The 15,538-nt window shown below is 39.6% G+C and overlaps 2 protein-coding genes across 4 annotated transcripts in view; one reads left to right on the forward strand and one right to left on the reverse strand.

Moving 5' to 3' along the window:
• Window positions 1–2,378, reverse strand: part of Parpbp (PARP1 binding protein) — a 56,181-nt gene extending 53,803 nt beyond the window's left edge. Inside the window, exon 1 of one of the 2 annotated variants that reach the window (XM_042263338.2) lies at window positions 2,237–2,378. The gene's annotated coding sequence lies outside the window, so the exon portion shown is untranslated. The remainder of the gene's footprint in view (window positions 1–2,236) is intronic. The other variant, XM_015998477.3, reaches the window with a different exon arrangement.
• Window positions 2,373–15,538, forward strand: part of Nup37 (nucleoporin 37) — a 34,044-nt gene continuing 20,878 nt past the window's right edge. Inside the window, exons 1-4 of one of the 2 annotated variants that reach the window (XM_006979851.4) lie at window positions 2,373–2,462; window positions 3,685–3,903; window positions 9,034–9,158; window positions 14,010–14,082. In XM_006979851.4, the coding sequence (XP_006979913.1) occupies window positions 3,748–3,903; window positions 9,034–9,158; window positions 14,010–14,082 (354 nt within the window). In that variant the 5' untranslated portion in view covers window positions 2,373–2,462; window positions 3,685–3,747. Of the gene's footprint in view, window positions 2,544–3,684; window positions 3,904–9,033; window positions 9,159–14,009; window positions 14,083–15,538 lie in introns of both variants that reach the window. The other variant, XM_015998474.3, reaches the window with a different exon arrangement.

Raw genomic sequence — 15,538 nt, forward strand, 5'->3', positions numbered from 1 at the left:
TCCTGGATGCATACAAAACCTTTTCAAAATAATCTGATGCGATCAATATGTTTATTTTACATAGCAAACCTATGTTGTCCCTTTTCTCCTCTCATTCTTCTTGATGGCATTCATCTTTTAAGTGTCTGTGTGTATGCTTGCTTATATGTGAGTACATGTATATGGAAGCCCAAGGTTGATACTGAGTGTTTTCCTCCACCACTCTATACCTTCTACATTAAGGAAGGGTCTCTGCTGAACCTGGAGCTCACCATAGTCTGGCTAGCCAGCTCACTCCATATATTTGTCTATACCTCCTGCACACTGGGATTACAAGCAGACTACTACACCAGCATTTATATTAGTTCTGAGGATTTAAGTTCCAGTCCTCATACTTGTCCAGCGGGTGCTGTACCCATTGAAGCCACCTCCCCAGCTCTTACTCATTCCTTGATGGGTATCTACATCATCACGTAACTTGGCTGTGAATAGTGCAGCAATATAGATGTAGTTATCTCAGACCTGTCCAATTTCAGAGGCACATGTCAGGTGTGAAATAATATATTATAATCTGTGATGATATTAAAACAGAAAGTAGATGACCATAATCAGTAATCTTCATTGCTGAGAGTTTTCTTTCTCTTAAAAAAAAAAAAACACACACACACACACTTACGCATTAAAAAAAATTAAGAAGTAATAAAAGCATGAGCTATCATCAGTGATATGATTAGTTCGCCTGAAGTAAATTGTTGGTAAAAGACCACCTATTGGTATTATTTTAAAGTATTATATGTTTAGATTTCTATAAATAAAAATTCACCTAGAACTAGATCACCCTGAATCCCTGGCTCTGTCATTTACTAAGCTAGGAGATCTCAGCCAACTTATATCACTTCTCCCTGCCCCAACCTTCTTGTAGTGAAAACAAAAAAAGGTTCATATCTCATATATTTTTGGGAAAAGCAAGGCATAACTGCATATACAGCTTTTATGGCAGTGCCAAGCACATTTGTTACGATCTTGCACCATGAGCTTTTAAGCTGTTTTGAGTTAAAACTGAAAGAGCATTACTACCAATGTCAGAGAGCCAGAAGTCTCGTCTAGGAGTCGGAGGCAAATAATGAATATTTGAGACATTCCGGCCACACAGTCTGTTTCACAACCATGTACCTTGTCCTTGTCATACAAAGGCGGCCAGGAACAACACACAAGCAAGTCAACATAGCCGGACCCCACTAAAACTTTATTTATTTTTGGACACCAAAACCTGTTTTATATTATTTTCAGAAGTCACAAAAACTTCTCCTTTCATTTATTCACCGACCATTTAAACAAGTAAAACAATGTTTAGCTCTGGAACTGGCTATTCACAAATAGGCATGGCGGCCGGTCTGCCAACGTCTACTGTGGCCCCAGCTTTCCCAGGGCTGCCCAAGTAGAAGTATTATCACACAGGAAGCAGGACTATGCCTCACCCTCTGTTCTTATCTCCCAGTCTGCTGTGAGGAATTAATGAGATACTAACATGGAAAATGTGCACTGTGCAGAGGAGTGAGGAAAGAAGAGGGAGGGGAGGGTGAAATGGAAAAACAAAGGTAGAAGGAGGCAGAAGTAATGGACTCTTGTTTTGAAACTGGATTCAAGGTGAACTGGGGCAGAAATTCTGAGACAGCAAATTGTCCCTGGAAGGTGAAGTGAGAGAGACAGACACTGCCCAGCATCCACGCATTAGCTGTGCATCGCGATGAGCACAAATGTCTTCACGCCCATACATGAGACAGTAATATCTACTTAGCAGAATTATGAGGCATCAGTGAAACAAATAAATATACAACGTCCTTATTGCCAGCAAGCACTTAGAAAGCACTCCATACAAAGATGACAGCTGACACTGTTTACTGTCCTAGGCTGGTCCTGAATGTCCCTGTGAAGGATGCAACAGCTGACAGAGATTCTGGAAATGGGAGTCTGCCTAACGTCGTGTGGCCAGACAGATCCCTCTGGCCTGTCGCCGGCCTCATGGACTAAAAGCAGATTCTGATGGGCTTCATTCATCTACAGCCGAGCCCTGGCGACCTCCCAGGTCCTTCTGCACAAGCTACCGGTGAAGTCCGCCTCCGGGAAGCCAGGAGTCAGGGCGGACGGAGCCCCTGCACGGACCCCGCCGCTGCTGTCACCGAAACGCCTCCACGCAGCGGCGGCCTGGATTACCCCCCGAAATGGGACCGAAGGGCAGAGAAAAGGCGACATTCACCTAGTCCGGTGGGCCAAGCGGGTGCGAGCCGAGGGCGGAGCCGCGCAGCAGCCGGGACGCCGGAAGGCGCGGGTTTGAATGAAGCTCAGCCTCCGTTCAAATCTCGCGGCAGGGCCCGGGAACCAATCGCCGCGCTCGCCCTTCGGCCCGGAAGCAGAGCCGGCGAGCGCCGCGGCCGCCCCCACCCGGGAGAGCTGCGCTCCGGTCGCCCGCCTCCCTGCCTTCGGTGCGTACGGAGCTCCGGGGGTGTCTGGTCCCCGCCAGCTCATGCTGCTTCCCCGGGGACCCTTCCCTGGGACTTGGCGAGGTGGGAGTGGGTTGTCTCCGGAGAGGCGTGGGGACCCACGTGGGGGACTGGACTGTGCCGGGTCCCTGCCTCCCCGGGAGGCCCCCAGAGTGTCCACACCGGGCTTTAAAGACCCGGGGGTGAGAGGTGGCCATCACACCCGGACCTCGAATCTCTTGCACGTCCTGTACCTCTCTGCACTGTGGACTTCTCGCCTGCTGGCCACGCGTAACACGTGTCCAGCCTGGAATGCCCGTTTATTAAGGTTATTTAACATAGAAGCCCCCCTGCGGGGAGGACTCATCCGAATCTCAGCAGATGCTCCAAAGATATTTTAATGTGTTCGTTTTGAGCCTGGAATGGCTCCTCGTTTTAATTAACAACAAATTAAAATTATTAATTATCGTGTGAGAACGCTATTTCTACAGTGCACACTACCTATCCCGCTACAAATAAGTTGAGGCTTGTGACTGGCATTATAACATTGATATCACACTGCATATACAGCTTTTATGGCAATGCGAAGCACAAATCTAGATCCTGCATTTTACATCTGCTCATTGCATGTGTTAATGTTGATTTATAACTATCCCTAGACCATAATATCCTTCAAGACTCTTAGACTCCTTGTCTTTTTAGGCAGAGGTAGGAGTTTCCAGTTCATCCCACACTTCATAAGAATTTGGCTAGACTGTCAAATTAGAATATTAAAAATCATATAATTAAATAATGTAGCATAGTATTAAGAAAGGCAAGTGTGTATATCTGTGTTTTCTCTAGCATTTGGGCCTGATAAATACTAAGTTTTTTTTAAATTCTTTCCCCATTTATCCACTTAGCAAATTTCTTAGGCAAAATGGGGACCATTGGTAGTCCCAGCTTTTATGGAACTCTTAGGTTTGATAATGTCAGCAAAATGTAAAACATGCCAACTACAAATAATGCTGTATCTCTGTTACTTAATAATTTTATAAATCTATTTTTATTAAAATTATTCAACCCTCAAGTGCTGAATATATAAATGTGTGTATGCATGTGTATGTGTGTTAGTTAATATAAGCAGAATTCTCTTTTGTGCCACCCCAGATGTTGCAATGCCTAGCCTTGTTTTGATTCTTCTGTTAAATTACTAACAGTTTTCAATTTTGTTTGTGATCCACAGTTTCGTGACAGCCAATAGCAAGCTATTTGATTCTTACAGCTACTCAAGTTTTTGAGATACAAGATGAAGCAAGATCCTGCAAGAAATGCTGCCTACACTGTGGATTGTGAAGATTATGTCCATGTGGTAGAATTTAACCCCTTTGAGAGTGGAGATTCAGGAAATCTAATTGCATATGGTGGCAGTAATTATGTGGTTCTTGGCATGTGCACATTTCAGGTTAGTCTACAAACTGCAAGGAGTGATGGTGAAGGTATTTTATCAATAACAAGATTTATACAAACCAAAGCTAAACTTGAAAAGTGCATTGCACTTAATTATAAAAAAAAATGACTTGACGATACACAGAGAAAGGCTTTCCCAGGAGTAATGATTGAGACTTTTGTAAACATTACGTAGATGATGGAAATGGAAAGTATGAAGCTCTTCTTTTACCTAATGATTAGTAGTGGAATATTCTTATAAAGGCTATTATGTAACTGAACACACACATGTATTTACATGTATTAAAAAGTCAAATTAGCCGGGCGTTGGTGGCGCACGCCTTTAATCCCAGTACTCGGGAGGCAGAGTCAGGCGGATCTCTGTGAGTTCGAGGCCAGCCTGGGCTACCAAGTGAGCTCCAGGAAAGGCACAAAGCTACACAGAGAAACCCTGTCTCGAAAAACCAAAAAAAAAAAGTCAAATTAAATGAAATCCAGTTCAAATTTACCTAAATTATACTTTTTTATAGGAAACAGGATGATGTTGAAATTCTAAAAAGTTTTCTTCCAAAGAGTTTGTAGCTTTCATGATGTTTGACTTTCCTATTAATTTGCTTTCACACTTTCTGTATCTACTCATATATGTAGAATAGCAGAGTATAGAATCACATTTACATCAAGCGGTTCATAGCCCTCTATGAATTCTGGAGCCACAATGCCTAGACATTTACTTTTGAATGGCTTACTTAATTAGCATTATACTTTCATTAGATAATTAACCTCTCTTCTCTAAATGTGAGGAATATGATGTTCAATACAGTTTGTGAGGTATAGTGAGTTAGTACATAGAAAGTTCCCAGAAGATATTTAACACATTGTAACCCATATGTGTATTTTAGTTGTGGTTGATATGGGCAATAGTGACAGTCACACCCTCGTTTTTAATCACCAAAGAAAAATTGCTTCCAAGAGACCCCATACCACATTCTCTCAAGGGAAACCTAGGTTATGTGTAAGAGACCCTCAGCAGGGAAGGTTCAATCCTCTGGAGTTTCTGCAATTCTTCGTTTACCAAAATAATATTTACAGAACTATGTTTCTGTGACCCTTGACCTAAGTTCAGCTGGGCTATGAGAATCACAATTCATGTGACTCAGCCAAATAATGTAGCATTGTCCTAAGAGAGACTTACTAAAAACTATTCTTCTAATGTGGGCCACTAATGTGCAGAAATGCTAAGCAACCCATGTGGTAGGACTGAGTTTTCCCTCATTACTGTCCATGCTTTCTAAATTAATAGATGTGGACGTAGGACTGCATTTCCAAATACTGATAAATATGTCTACCTCTAGTTCAAGTTCAATTAGGAAGTACTGGAGGAAGAAAAGAAGGGAGAAAATTAAGGGAAGGAAAAATAGAAAAAAATAGGTAACAAGGAAAAAGGAAATTGACAAAATGAGAAGGCATAAAATATTTATGTCATTCAAAAGACTTGTCTTTATTGATCCTCAGATATGTGAGAGCGACAAAGTAGGTCTTACTTCCAAATTATCTAAGGGAAAAACAATAGAGTTTTTTTGTTTTATTAGCACATAATGAACACAAATCATGTTCTGTTCCTAACATTAGAGATAGAGCAGAATACGACTGTCTGTTTCCTCTGAGTTTACGACTGTCTGTTTCCTCTGAGTTTCCATTCTATTTCAAAGACGTTTAGGAGATTACATGACAAAGAAAGGAGAACAAGATTAGACCTCATTCTACACCCTGTTTTCTTATGTCAAACCCGTGTGATTTCTGTTCAAATTAAGTCACTAGTCCACATATCCTGAAGAATTTGTCTTCATTAGTTTGCCCTTGGAGACCCAAAACCAATTACTGTTCTCTTTTCTCTATTTAAATGTTGTTGAACATTCCCATTCTCTCATCCTAGAACCTTCACGTATCACTTTTGTATCATTCAAATTCATACCTTGTAAGAAAAAAATTATATAAATGGAACCAATTTTCCCATGCCTATCAGAAAAAAAAGTCTTCATTGTAAGATTATCGGGAAACACTAAGTACAGAAAATTCTGAGTTTCAGCAGAACTGTTTTTAGAATCTGATGCTGTCCTTTTAAGGAACCAGAAATATGAGTAGATATGAGTTGATTGTTACAAATTTGTCCAAAAGTCAAGAGTATACTAAGGGCCAGGGAATTTAAAACTAAAAAATTGGTAAAGACCCTGTCCCAAAGAGATTCTTAAATCAGTACACTCTTGTAAAAGCCTCATTTATAAATGACCAAATGAAGATACAGTTTCACAGCTTGTTCCCTCTAGAGTAATAAAGAAGTCTCCAGTTGGGCTTGAATGAGAGCATTGATTTAGGCAAGTACATTATTTTTGTGGAGAAAATGAAACAGAGAGATACCTTAATCCTTTGGATAACCAACTTCATTTAGCAAGTATTTATTAAGTTCCATTTGTATGCCAAACTCTGTTCAGATCCAAACATTGTTTAATAGATTGGACCAAGTCAAACAAGCAAAAATTTAATAAAGGTGACTATAAGTCTTAAGACAATAGACTTCAGAACTAGGAAGGGAGAATTAGGACTTAGAAATTTTAGTCACCTGAATATTAACACAAGTCAACACAATGGGGAGCCAAACAAAGCTAACTCAATACTATCCAGTTAGAATATAATATGAGTCACAAATGTAAGTTTAAATGCTATGGGAACAACATGAAAGTAGGGCCATAAGAGTTCAGTGGGTAAAGGAACTTCTTGCCAAGCCTTCTTATGACCTAAGTTCAATCCCTGGAGTCAACATGTAGGAAAAAAAGAACCAACTCCTAAGATTTGTCCTTTGGCTTCAGCATGTGCATGATAGTGCATGCACATACACACATTCACATGCAATAAAAATAAAAGGTAGGATTAATTTTAGGCAAATATTCTAACTATTAAGGTAACTAAAATAACTATATAATCAATATAAAGGTTATTCTATAGTTGATATATTAATAGAGATCTTGATATATATTTTATACCTTATAAAGTGTCCATATTGGCTGCATTTCAAATGTTTTAAGTTCTATATGGCTAGTAGCTACTTGATCAGACAGCACAGTTCTCTATAAATTGGTAATGTTTTATATAATCTTTATTTCTCAGCATTGTACTCTGATTAAAAGGAGATAGTGTATTTGAAAAAAAATCATGGAAGAGGTATTAGACTAGCAAAGCTTGACTTACCACCTCAATGGTTTGCAGTTGTTGCTTCAAGACGGGTACTAAATATGCTCTGAATGTGTTCATTCACCTAGGCGGGATTGCTGTAGCAAGGCTTGCCATCACTAAATTAAGCTTATTCTCCACACTTCCAGAGATAGACTCGGGCATTAAGTAGAATTTACATGGAGACACTCTGCCTTAATGTTAGGAACTCTACTACTGAATCTACTCCCAAAAGCAGCTATTTCTTTCTCATTGGAAGTGTTTAAGGAGCTATTATTTTTTTAACATTTTTTTTTCAGATGTTTGAGTAAAAATGAAAGCACTAAATAAGAGTTGCATTAGATAAGCCAGCTTTAATTTACTGAAATTCTGCTTGCGGCTCTAACTGGGTGTGGTAGAAAGGTCTACCACTTTAAAACCCTTTAGTAGCCCTTCCACCAACTGGGCTGTTCCTCAACCTCAAATTGCTGGAGCCTTGTATAATCATTTTTATTACAGCAAGTTTTCCAAAGTCTCTTAATTTCCTGCCTATACAATACTGCCTACACCCCGAACTGAACCAAAAATAGCAGTCGTCTCTGTCTATACCACACACACACTGCTCTTTTCATCGGCTGGCTCAGTAACAGCCAGTAATGCCAGGGGCAGGGCAAGGCTTCCTGTTAATACATAAAGCTTGGTCTATGCAGTCCCTATGATTTCATTATCCCTCTGACCACTCAGTAATTCCATATCTAATTTGAGTAACAAATACAGGACCTGCTTTTCATCACTCTTGTTACAGTAGCGAAATAATGTGCATTTTTATATAAAAATTCATTTTTAGGTTTGTAAAGTATGGAAAACTAGAGCTCAGTCAGACTGTGAAGTCAGCTGTGATTAGGCTCTTGATTTTAAACTGCTTAGTTAGTGGCTGCTGCCGTGACATATCTGTTAGCTGAACAGTTGTAATGTACACAGATTATGAAGTAACAAAATTTGTCAATTTTTTTCCTTTTCTCACTAAGTGTATTTCTGTTCACTTCTTTGGTTAATGGGAAATCTTTTTGTTAACTCAAGTTTACCTGAAATTTAAAGTTACTTTAAGATGGTGTTTGAATTTATAAAGACATGGGTAGGATGCCTGAGAAATGACTTTGCTAGGATCTCAAAAGCTGTCTTGAAAAAATTAATACATCTCCTGGGATTCAGCATAAGGATATATGAGAATATACTGTGAAACTGTATAATCAAATATATAAAATAGATTCTTGCAAGTCTAAGAATTAGATGAGCAACTATTTTGGATGACCCCTAAGTGTCTTCCCTCATTGCCTCTTTCTCCCAGGAAAACTGATTTTTAAAACCTCATTTTTTTAAAAATTGTTATACAGTGTATTTACTGTTAAAAATAAAATGTCTCCTAGGTGAAGTATAACATGTTTACTGCTTTGTTTTACCTAACTAAAGGTACTTTGTCTTTGTAACTGAGGCTTAACACCTTTTTTGTTTGTTCATTTACATTTCTTTTGCCCCTCCCCCAGGGTACTGAGGAGCAAACCTAGGGCCTTGTACATATTAGACAAATACTAAAGCTACATCTCAAGCCCTCAATATTCTTTTTAATTTCTTTTTTTAAGATTTATTTATTTATTTATTTATTCATTTATTATATATACATTGTTCTCCCTGCACACCAGAAGAGGGAGCCAGATCTCATTACAGATGGTTGTGAGCCGCCATGTGGTTGCTGGGAATTGAACTCAGGACCTCTGGAAGAACAGCCAGCCCTCTTTTTAATTTCTTAAACTAGTATGATCTCAATATCTAGTTATCTTCACAAAGCATATGCGTGCCTCATGATAAATTTTGATTAAGATGAAATTCAGAGTATTTTATTGTTTGTCTTCATAACATTAAAACATTCACTGTATACATTTAGGAGGAAGAAACAGACATTGAAGGAATTCAGTACAAAACCCTACGGACATTTCACCATGGAGTCCGAGTTGATGGCATAGCCTGGAGCCCAGAGACCAGACTTGATTCACTGCCTCCAGTAATCAAGTAAGTTTAGACATTCTAATGTCCTTCATGTCAAGTGATCCCAGGTGCTCCGTGCCTATTTTCCGTGGCCTTAGGTGATTAGATATTTTGATATTTGCTATTATTTAATAATTTTTGGATTATCATCCTTGCAATTTAGGTTTGTGACTGTGGCTGATGGATGCCTTGGTCGTGTGTTTGGTCCACACTCCAAGTCTGTTTTCCTGAGTTTGGTCAGGATCATTCAAAGTCATCACAGAATCTGTACTTTGAATTAAAGTGCTATTTCAGAGCAGCAAGATGGCACAGTGGGCAGCAGGACTTGCTGCCAAGCCTGGCTGCCTGAGTCCCGTTTCCAGGAGCCACTTGATGGAAGGACAACTAGCCAACTCCAGCAAGCGGTCCTCCGACCTCCACACAGCCACCAGTGTGTGTGTACAAACATACACAAAATAAATGTAAAGGCGATAAGTTGCTACTTTGCTAAAATAACATTTTTTTTTAAACAGTAGTACAGTCTTTCTGACCCCAGATGTGAACCAAGGTCATATTTTCATGTTCAGCGGAACATAAATCACTAGTTTAGGCAATGGGTTTCAGTTCCGATGAAAGCGTTCTTAAAAAATAATAGTTGCCTTTGAGAAAAATCAAGTACTAATGCCTGCTAAGACCTTATTATGTCATTTAAGGTGTGCTACAAATCCCTGATCTTCTTTCCTACAAATGTCAAAGCTAAAAAATTTGTCTTTTGGAAAACAGTACTTAATAAGTTTAAGCTAGTTATTATTGAACTAACTTAAAATTGTAATTAGGGGACAATTTATATCTAATGAAACTATGGGCTCTTCGTAGTACAGTTTGATTCCTGAAGAGTGGCTCAGGAATTGAGAGCATAGACTGCTTTTGCAGAGAACCAGAGTTCAGTTCTCAGGACCCATGTCAGGTGGCTCACAACCACCTGTAACTCCTACTCCAGGAGGATCTGATGCCACTGGCTTCCACAGGCACCGACACACCCACACACTGACACACTCGTACACATAACTAAAAGTAAGAAAGTTTGTAAGTACAGTTTTATAAAGTTTTGACAAGTGCATATGCTCTGTGGTGTGTGTGTGTGTGTGTGTGTGTGTGTGTGTGTGTGTGTGTGTGACATGCATGGGTACAGTTGCTGGTGGACAACTTTATACGTCATTCTCAGTAATGCCATCAAACTCAGGGTCTCACCAAGTAGGCCAGATTCCCTGGCCAAATAGTGCAAAGGACCCTCCTCCTTACGCCTCCCCAGCACTGGGAGCACAGACGCATCACTATGCCTGGCATGTTTAACTCGTGCCTTCCGTGAGTTCTGGAAATTGAATTCAGCTTTTCACACTTGCAAAGCAAGCAGTGTTTACCAGCTGAGCCGCAACCCCAGCTCTTCATGTAGTTCATAACCTGTATTCTTTGAATACACAACCTTTCTCTATCCCCCAGGAGCTCTGCAGAGTCTTTTCTGGTTAGTACCTAAGCCCTGCTCCCGCCACAGCAGCCATGAATTGGAGTTCTGTGACCAGAACTTAGTTCTACCTATGGTTACTTCATCGATGGATCATACAGAACGTGTTCTTTGTGACAGGCTCGAGGCTTCTGAGCCTCAACTCCTTTGCATTCTACTGCATTCTTTGTATTTTTTTAACTTGTTTATCCGTTTTTCTGTAATGGATACCAGGACAGTTTCCAGTTTTGAGCTATTATAACTCCAGTTTCATGTGCATACCTTTATCTAGCTTTAGTGGATATATAGTTTTATTCTCTGACAAGTAGAATCGCTGGGTCACAAAGAGATACATGTTTAATATTCAGGAAGCACGGGAGCTGGGGAGATGGTGGCTCAGCAGGTAAGAGTACTTAACTGCTCTTGCAGGCGGCCTGGGTTTGGTTCCTTGTACCCACAGGATGGGCCACAACCCTCCTGGCCTCAGCAGGCACCAGCTGTGCATGGGATATACATACATACATGCATGCAAAGCCAACACATTAAATAAGAAAGAAAGTGCCAGATTCTGGGGCTATGGATGAGGCTCAGTGGTAGAACACTCGCCTAACATGCCTGAGGCGCTGTGTTCTGTCTCGAGCAGTCCAAAGCCTGGGACGAGGGTCCCGTTTCTGAAGCATTTCTACCATTGTGTATTCCAGTGAATGGTGTGTGTTCACATTGCTCTTTCTGCTCCCCACATTTAGTATATTGAATTGTAATGGCTCTAGTTCAGGTCTGAGGTTTTCTGATGTCATTAAGATATGGCATTTCCCTTGTGACTAATAATTTCCAGCCCTTTTGTGATTTGTTTTCTCTATAAGATGACTTTGCCTACAAGGCTTTGAAGATCTTCTCTTTTTTTCTAGATTTTACAGCCTTTTTTTTTTTTTCTCCCAGACAGTTTATGTAGCTCCCACAGGCCTTGATCTCTCAGAAATCCTCCTGGCTGTCTCTCCCAAGTGCTAAAATTAAAGGCATGTGCCACTATGCCCAGCAGATTTACAACTTTGATCTAACATTGAATGATCTATCCAGCATCTTTTGTCAGCACACATAAGTGATTGTAGACAGCTGGTACGCTTTTTGTCTTTGTATTAAAAGGCAAATTCACAGTATCTGTACCTAGACAACAGCAAGTAATAGAAACAGTCTTGTTCCCACAGTTTGTGTTTGATTTTGTGACGTTTCTCGTAGCCTAGTCTACTGCATCAGACACTCACTCACTTCATTCTTTGTTACTTCTTTCTTCAAATTTCAGTAGGTTTGCAATCGCTTACCTTTTTTTTTTTTTTTGAGGGATTTTGTTTATGTCTTGTTTTTTAGTAAGCTGCCTCTAATCCTTTTTGGAATATATATATATATATATATATATACACACACACATATATATACACACACACACACACATATACATATATATATAATTTGAAGAATATTTTAGAGCAAGCTGACAGCTTAAATTTATTGTTTTCAAACAAATTACACATTTTATTATAAAGATAGTATATTCTTAATGTGTAAAATTTAGAAGGATCAGGAATATAAAAGAGAAACTTATTTTTATATCAAAACTCTTTTCATTGCTCACAGGAGTACCAACCCACAGTCCAGGGGCTGTGCGTGGCCCAGGATAGCTATGAAGTAGGCCCAACACAAACTCATAAAACATTATGGATGAGGGACCGGTAACTCGGCCCTGCAGTTCTTAAGAAGGACTTTGTGGATGACAACATTGTGTCATACTGTCACTAAATGAATGTGTGTATGCTCTTACTATTTCTATGCATTCATGACTTCAGTTTTACAGTGGTGTGGCTTCTAATGTATTGTCTTCCAAGCACAGTCGAATTGGCCCCATCAGATGTTAATGTGCTGAGAGTGACTTAGAGAGTGAAACACAGTGATGGCCAACACTGTTTGGAGTTCCCATGCAGACAATGGACATTTGGGGTTACTGTGATAGAGGAGTAGCTATGCTTCTTTGGTGATCTAGAGCACCTTCAGTCATGCCCACCAATTTGTTTCGTTGGTAATTCTGATTCCACCAAATCGACAGGAAAGAGTACATCAACATATGGAGTACACAGAGTTGCAATCTGACATTCAGTAAAAATGTGATCATGTCTCTTTGCCAGCCTCTTTTTCTAACTAGACTTTGTAAGTCTCATCTTTCCAGCGACAAATGTCCCTTGCTTTACACCCGTTCATGTCATCACTGTTTGGCAGCATCTATGTTTGTGGGACACTATTTTTAAAAGATATAGAACACCAATAGTAAAATTCAAGCCAAACTACCTGGCAAGCATCTTGATAATACACTGAGAATTGTAACTACTTCCTTCAAACCAAATACTGACTCAATGATTTCTCAACTGCGATGTCAAGTGTCCATTTATTTACTGTTGCCCTTTTACTTTCGTAATGTAAAAAGAAAACGATGTTGTGTTACTTAGATACGTCCATCTTCTTCATGAGTGGTGACGAACGTGGGCCTGCTTGATGGGTTTAAGACCCTCCAAGCAGATGCTTCAGAATTAGATTATTATGTGAAGACTTCTTGCTTATTGTGGCAGCAGATATCATAAAAGTTATGCACAGGCTTGTTCACCCATTAGCTTTTTGCTAATGTGTATATATTTAATGTCTTTCTCAAGGCAGTTCTTCATCCAGTAGAGCTAAAAGAAGCCAAGAAGTTGGATATCCCTGATTTATATATAATTGGATATGATTATAGTCATATGGTCTATTTTTTGCTTTATTTTTAATAGTATTCTGAAATAAATAGAATGTTCTTTGTGACTACACAGTGGGCTCTGTAAATGGCTACGGTATGACTTAGAATCTCTCATTGTAAGTTTTAGTTTATAGTTAAAAAGAAGTCTGGTTGGTAATGCAGTGTGTTGTTGGTTGGTTGGTTGGTTGCTCTCTTCCTGACTTGCACTTTTAATCTGCTTGTTTTTCTTTCATAGTAAAGAGCAGATTTCTCATCTTATTTCAGTTCTTTGAGGTTTTCTGTTCTTCTTAAAGGATGATTGGGAAACTCTGAAAGTAGCAAAACTTCAGAGAAAGGTAGAGAATGCAAAGTTTGCCATGCCAACTTACTGTGAAATCCTGTGTTTATAGTTGAAGACAGAAATCCAGAATGTACTAGCGTTTATATGTTCCACAATAAAACATTGGATTTGTCTCCTACCTTCTTTAATGGCTATAATATTTTTTAATGCAAACTACAGTAACGCCACCTCCACCACCAATCCCGACTTATGACAAGATTTGATGACTTAGAGGCAGAGGTGGCATGGGGGAGGACTTTAATTTACAAAGGCTAAAAATGGCTTTTTTTTTCTCTTCAGATTTTGTACTTCAGCTGCTGATATGAAAATTAGATTATTTACTTCAGATCTTCAAGATAAAAATGAATATAAGGTATATTGACAAGTACAATAAATTGATATGTTAAAGTTTGTTCATTTTCTTTGCTTATTAAATTGTACTTATTATGATTTAAAATGACCTTTGGCCATTGGATTGGTCAAGAATTCTTTAGAGGAACAAAAGCAATAGAATGAATATAATTTATAAAAGTGGATTTATTTGATTGACTGGCATTATTAATAGGAGCTGGGTCATCTAATTGTGGCAGTCTGCATGCTGAAGAGGCTGGGAACCCTGTTGTTCAGTCAGTGTGGTCTTGAAGGCCTGGAAGTTTCTCACTGAGGTCACATGGGCACTCTGATGTCAGCAAAGAATAGGGACAGCAGCAACAGCAGGCTGGACACAGCAGCAAGAAGTGACGGCAGGCTGACCAGCAACACTGGTTCTCCTGGGACCGTTTTCTGTCTGGTGCCAGCCACTCTGAGGAAGGTCTTCTCCCTTCAGTTCAAAGGCCTGGGTCTTAGTTAGTTCAAGATCCAGTCAAGCTGGCGATGATCATTCACCATCTCTTTACAGTCTGTAGTTTAGGTTTCATTTTCTATGTTACACTCCCTAGTAACTAGGTTGTTAGAAGAAGCTAGTTAGTAAATGTAACACTTAGAGATGCTAGGAACAGCAAGTAAGAGAGGAGTTTGCAGCTAGATATAGTAAGGATGAAGTGAAATAGAACTTCAAGGGACAAATACTGAGTACAGAGTAGCCTAGGCACGATTACAGAGTGCTGGTGAAGGAGTATGAGCATGATATCTGCATTGATAATTACAAAAATGAAAGATAATAGACCGTATTCTTAAAATTTGCTGAGGAAGTAGGTCCTAGATGTTCTCACAGTACACATCAGGAAAGCGAAGCAGGTGAACTAAAAACTGACAATGGGTAGATTAGCTCTGTTGCTATAATCATTTTACAGTGTGTATGTACTGCTTAAATATATAAGTGTTTTAATGGACCTCAATAAAGGTGGAAAAGTCTGAAGTAGATTTTTAGAAAAGTAAATGCAGACCTCCTTAAGAAAACAGATGAGACAACGCAGGACAGAAGGGGGTGTGCAGGCAGTCCTGTGATGGCCCAGCGTTGAGGGTGCAGCAGGGACCAGGGGCCTCGGACCAGACCTTACAATGAATGCCTCATGTGAAAAATACATGGATAACAGGGTTTACTGTGTGACTCACTGTGTCACACTTCAGCCTCCATGACTAGGTTTTCCCTGTTTTTTTCTTTTTTTCCTCTTAAATTTTATTTTGTTTTATTTTTGGACAGAGATGGGTAGGATCGGGAGGCATGATGTGAAAAACACAAAGAATAAATAAAAAGGAAGTTAAAAAAAAAAAAAAGAAAACCGATGCAGGGCTGACTGGAGAGATGTCTCAGCGGTTAAGAGCACTGACTGCTCTTCTGGCAGCTCACAGCTGTCTGTAACTCCAGTTCCAAGGGATCTAGCACCCTC

Source organism: Peromyscus maniculatus, chromosome 18 (assembly GCF_049852395.1).
Source record: "Peromyscus maniculatus bairdii isolate BWxNUB_F1_BW_parent chromosome 18, HU_Pman_BW_mat_3.1, whole genome shotgun sequence".
NCBI lineage: Eukaryota > Metazoa > Chordata > Mammalia > Rodentia > Cricetidae > Peromyscus > Peromyscus maniculatus.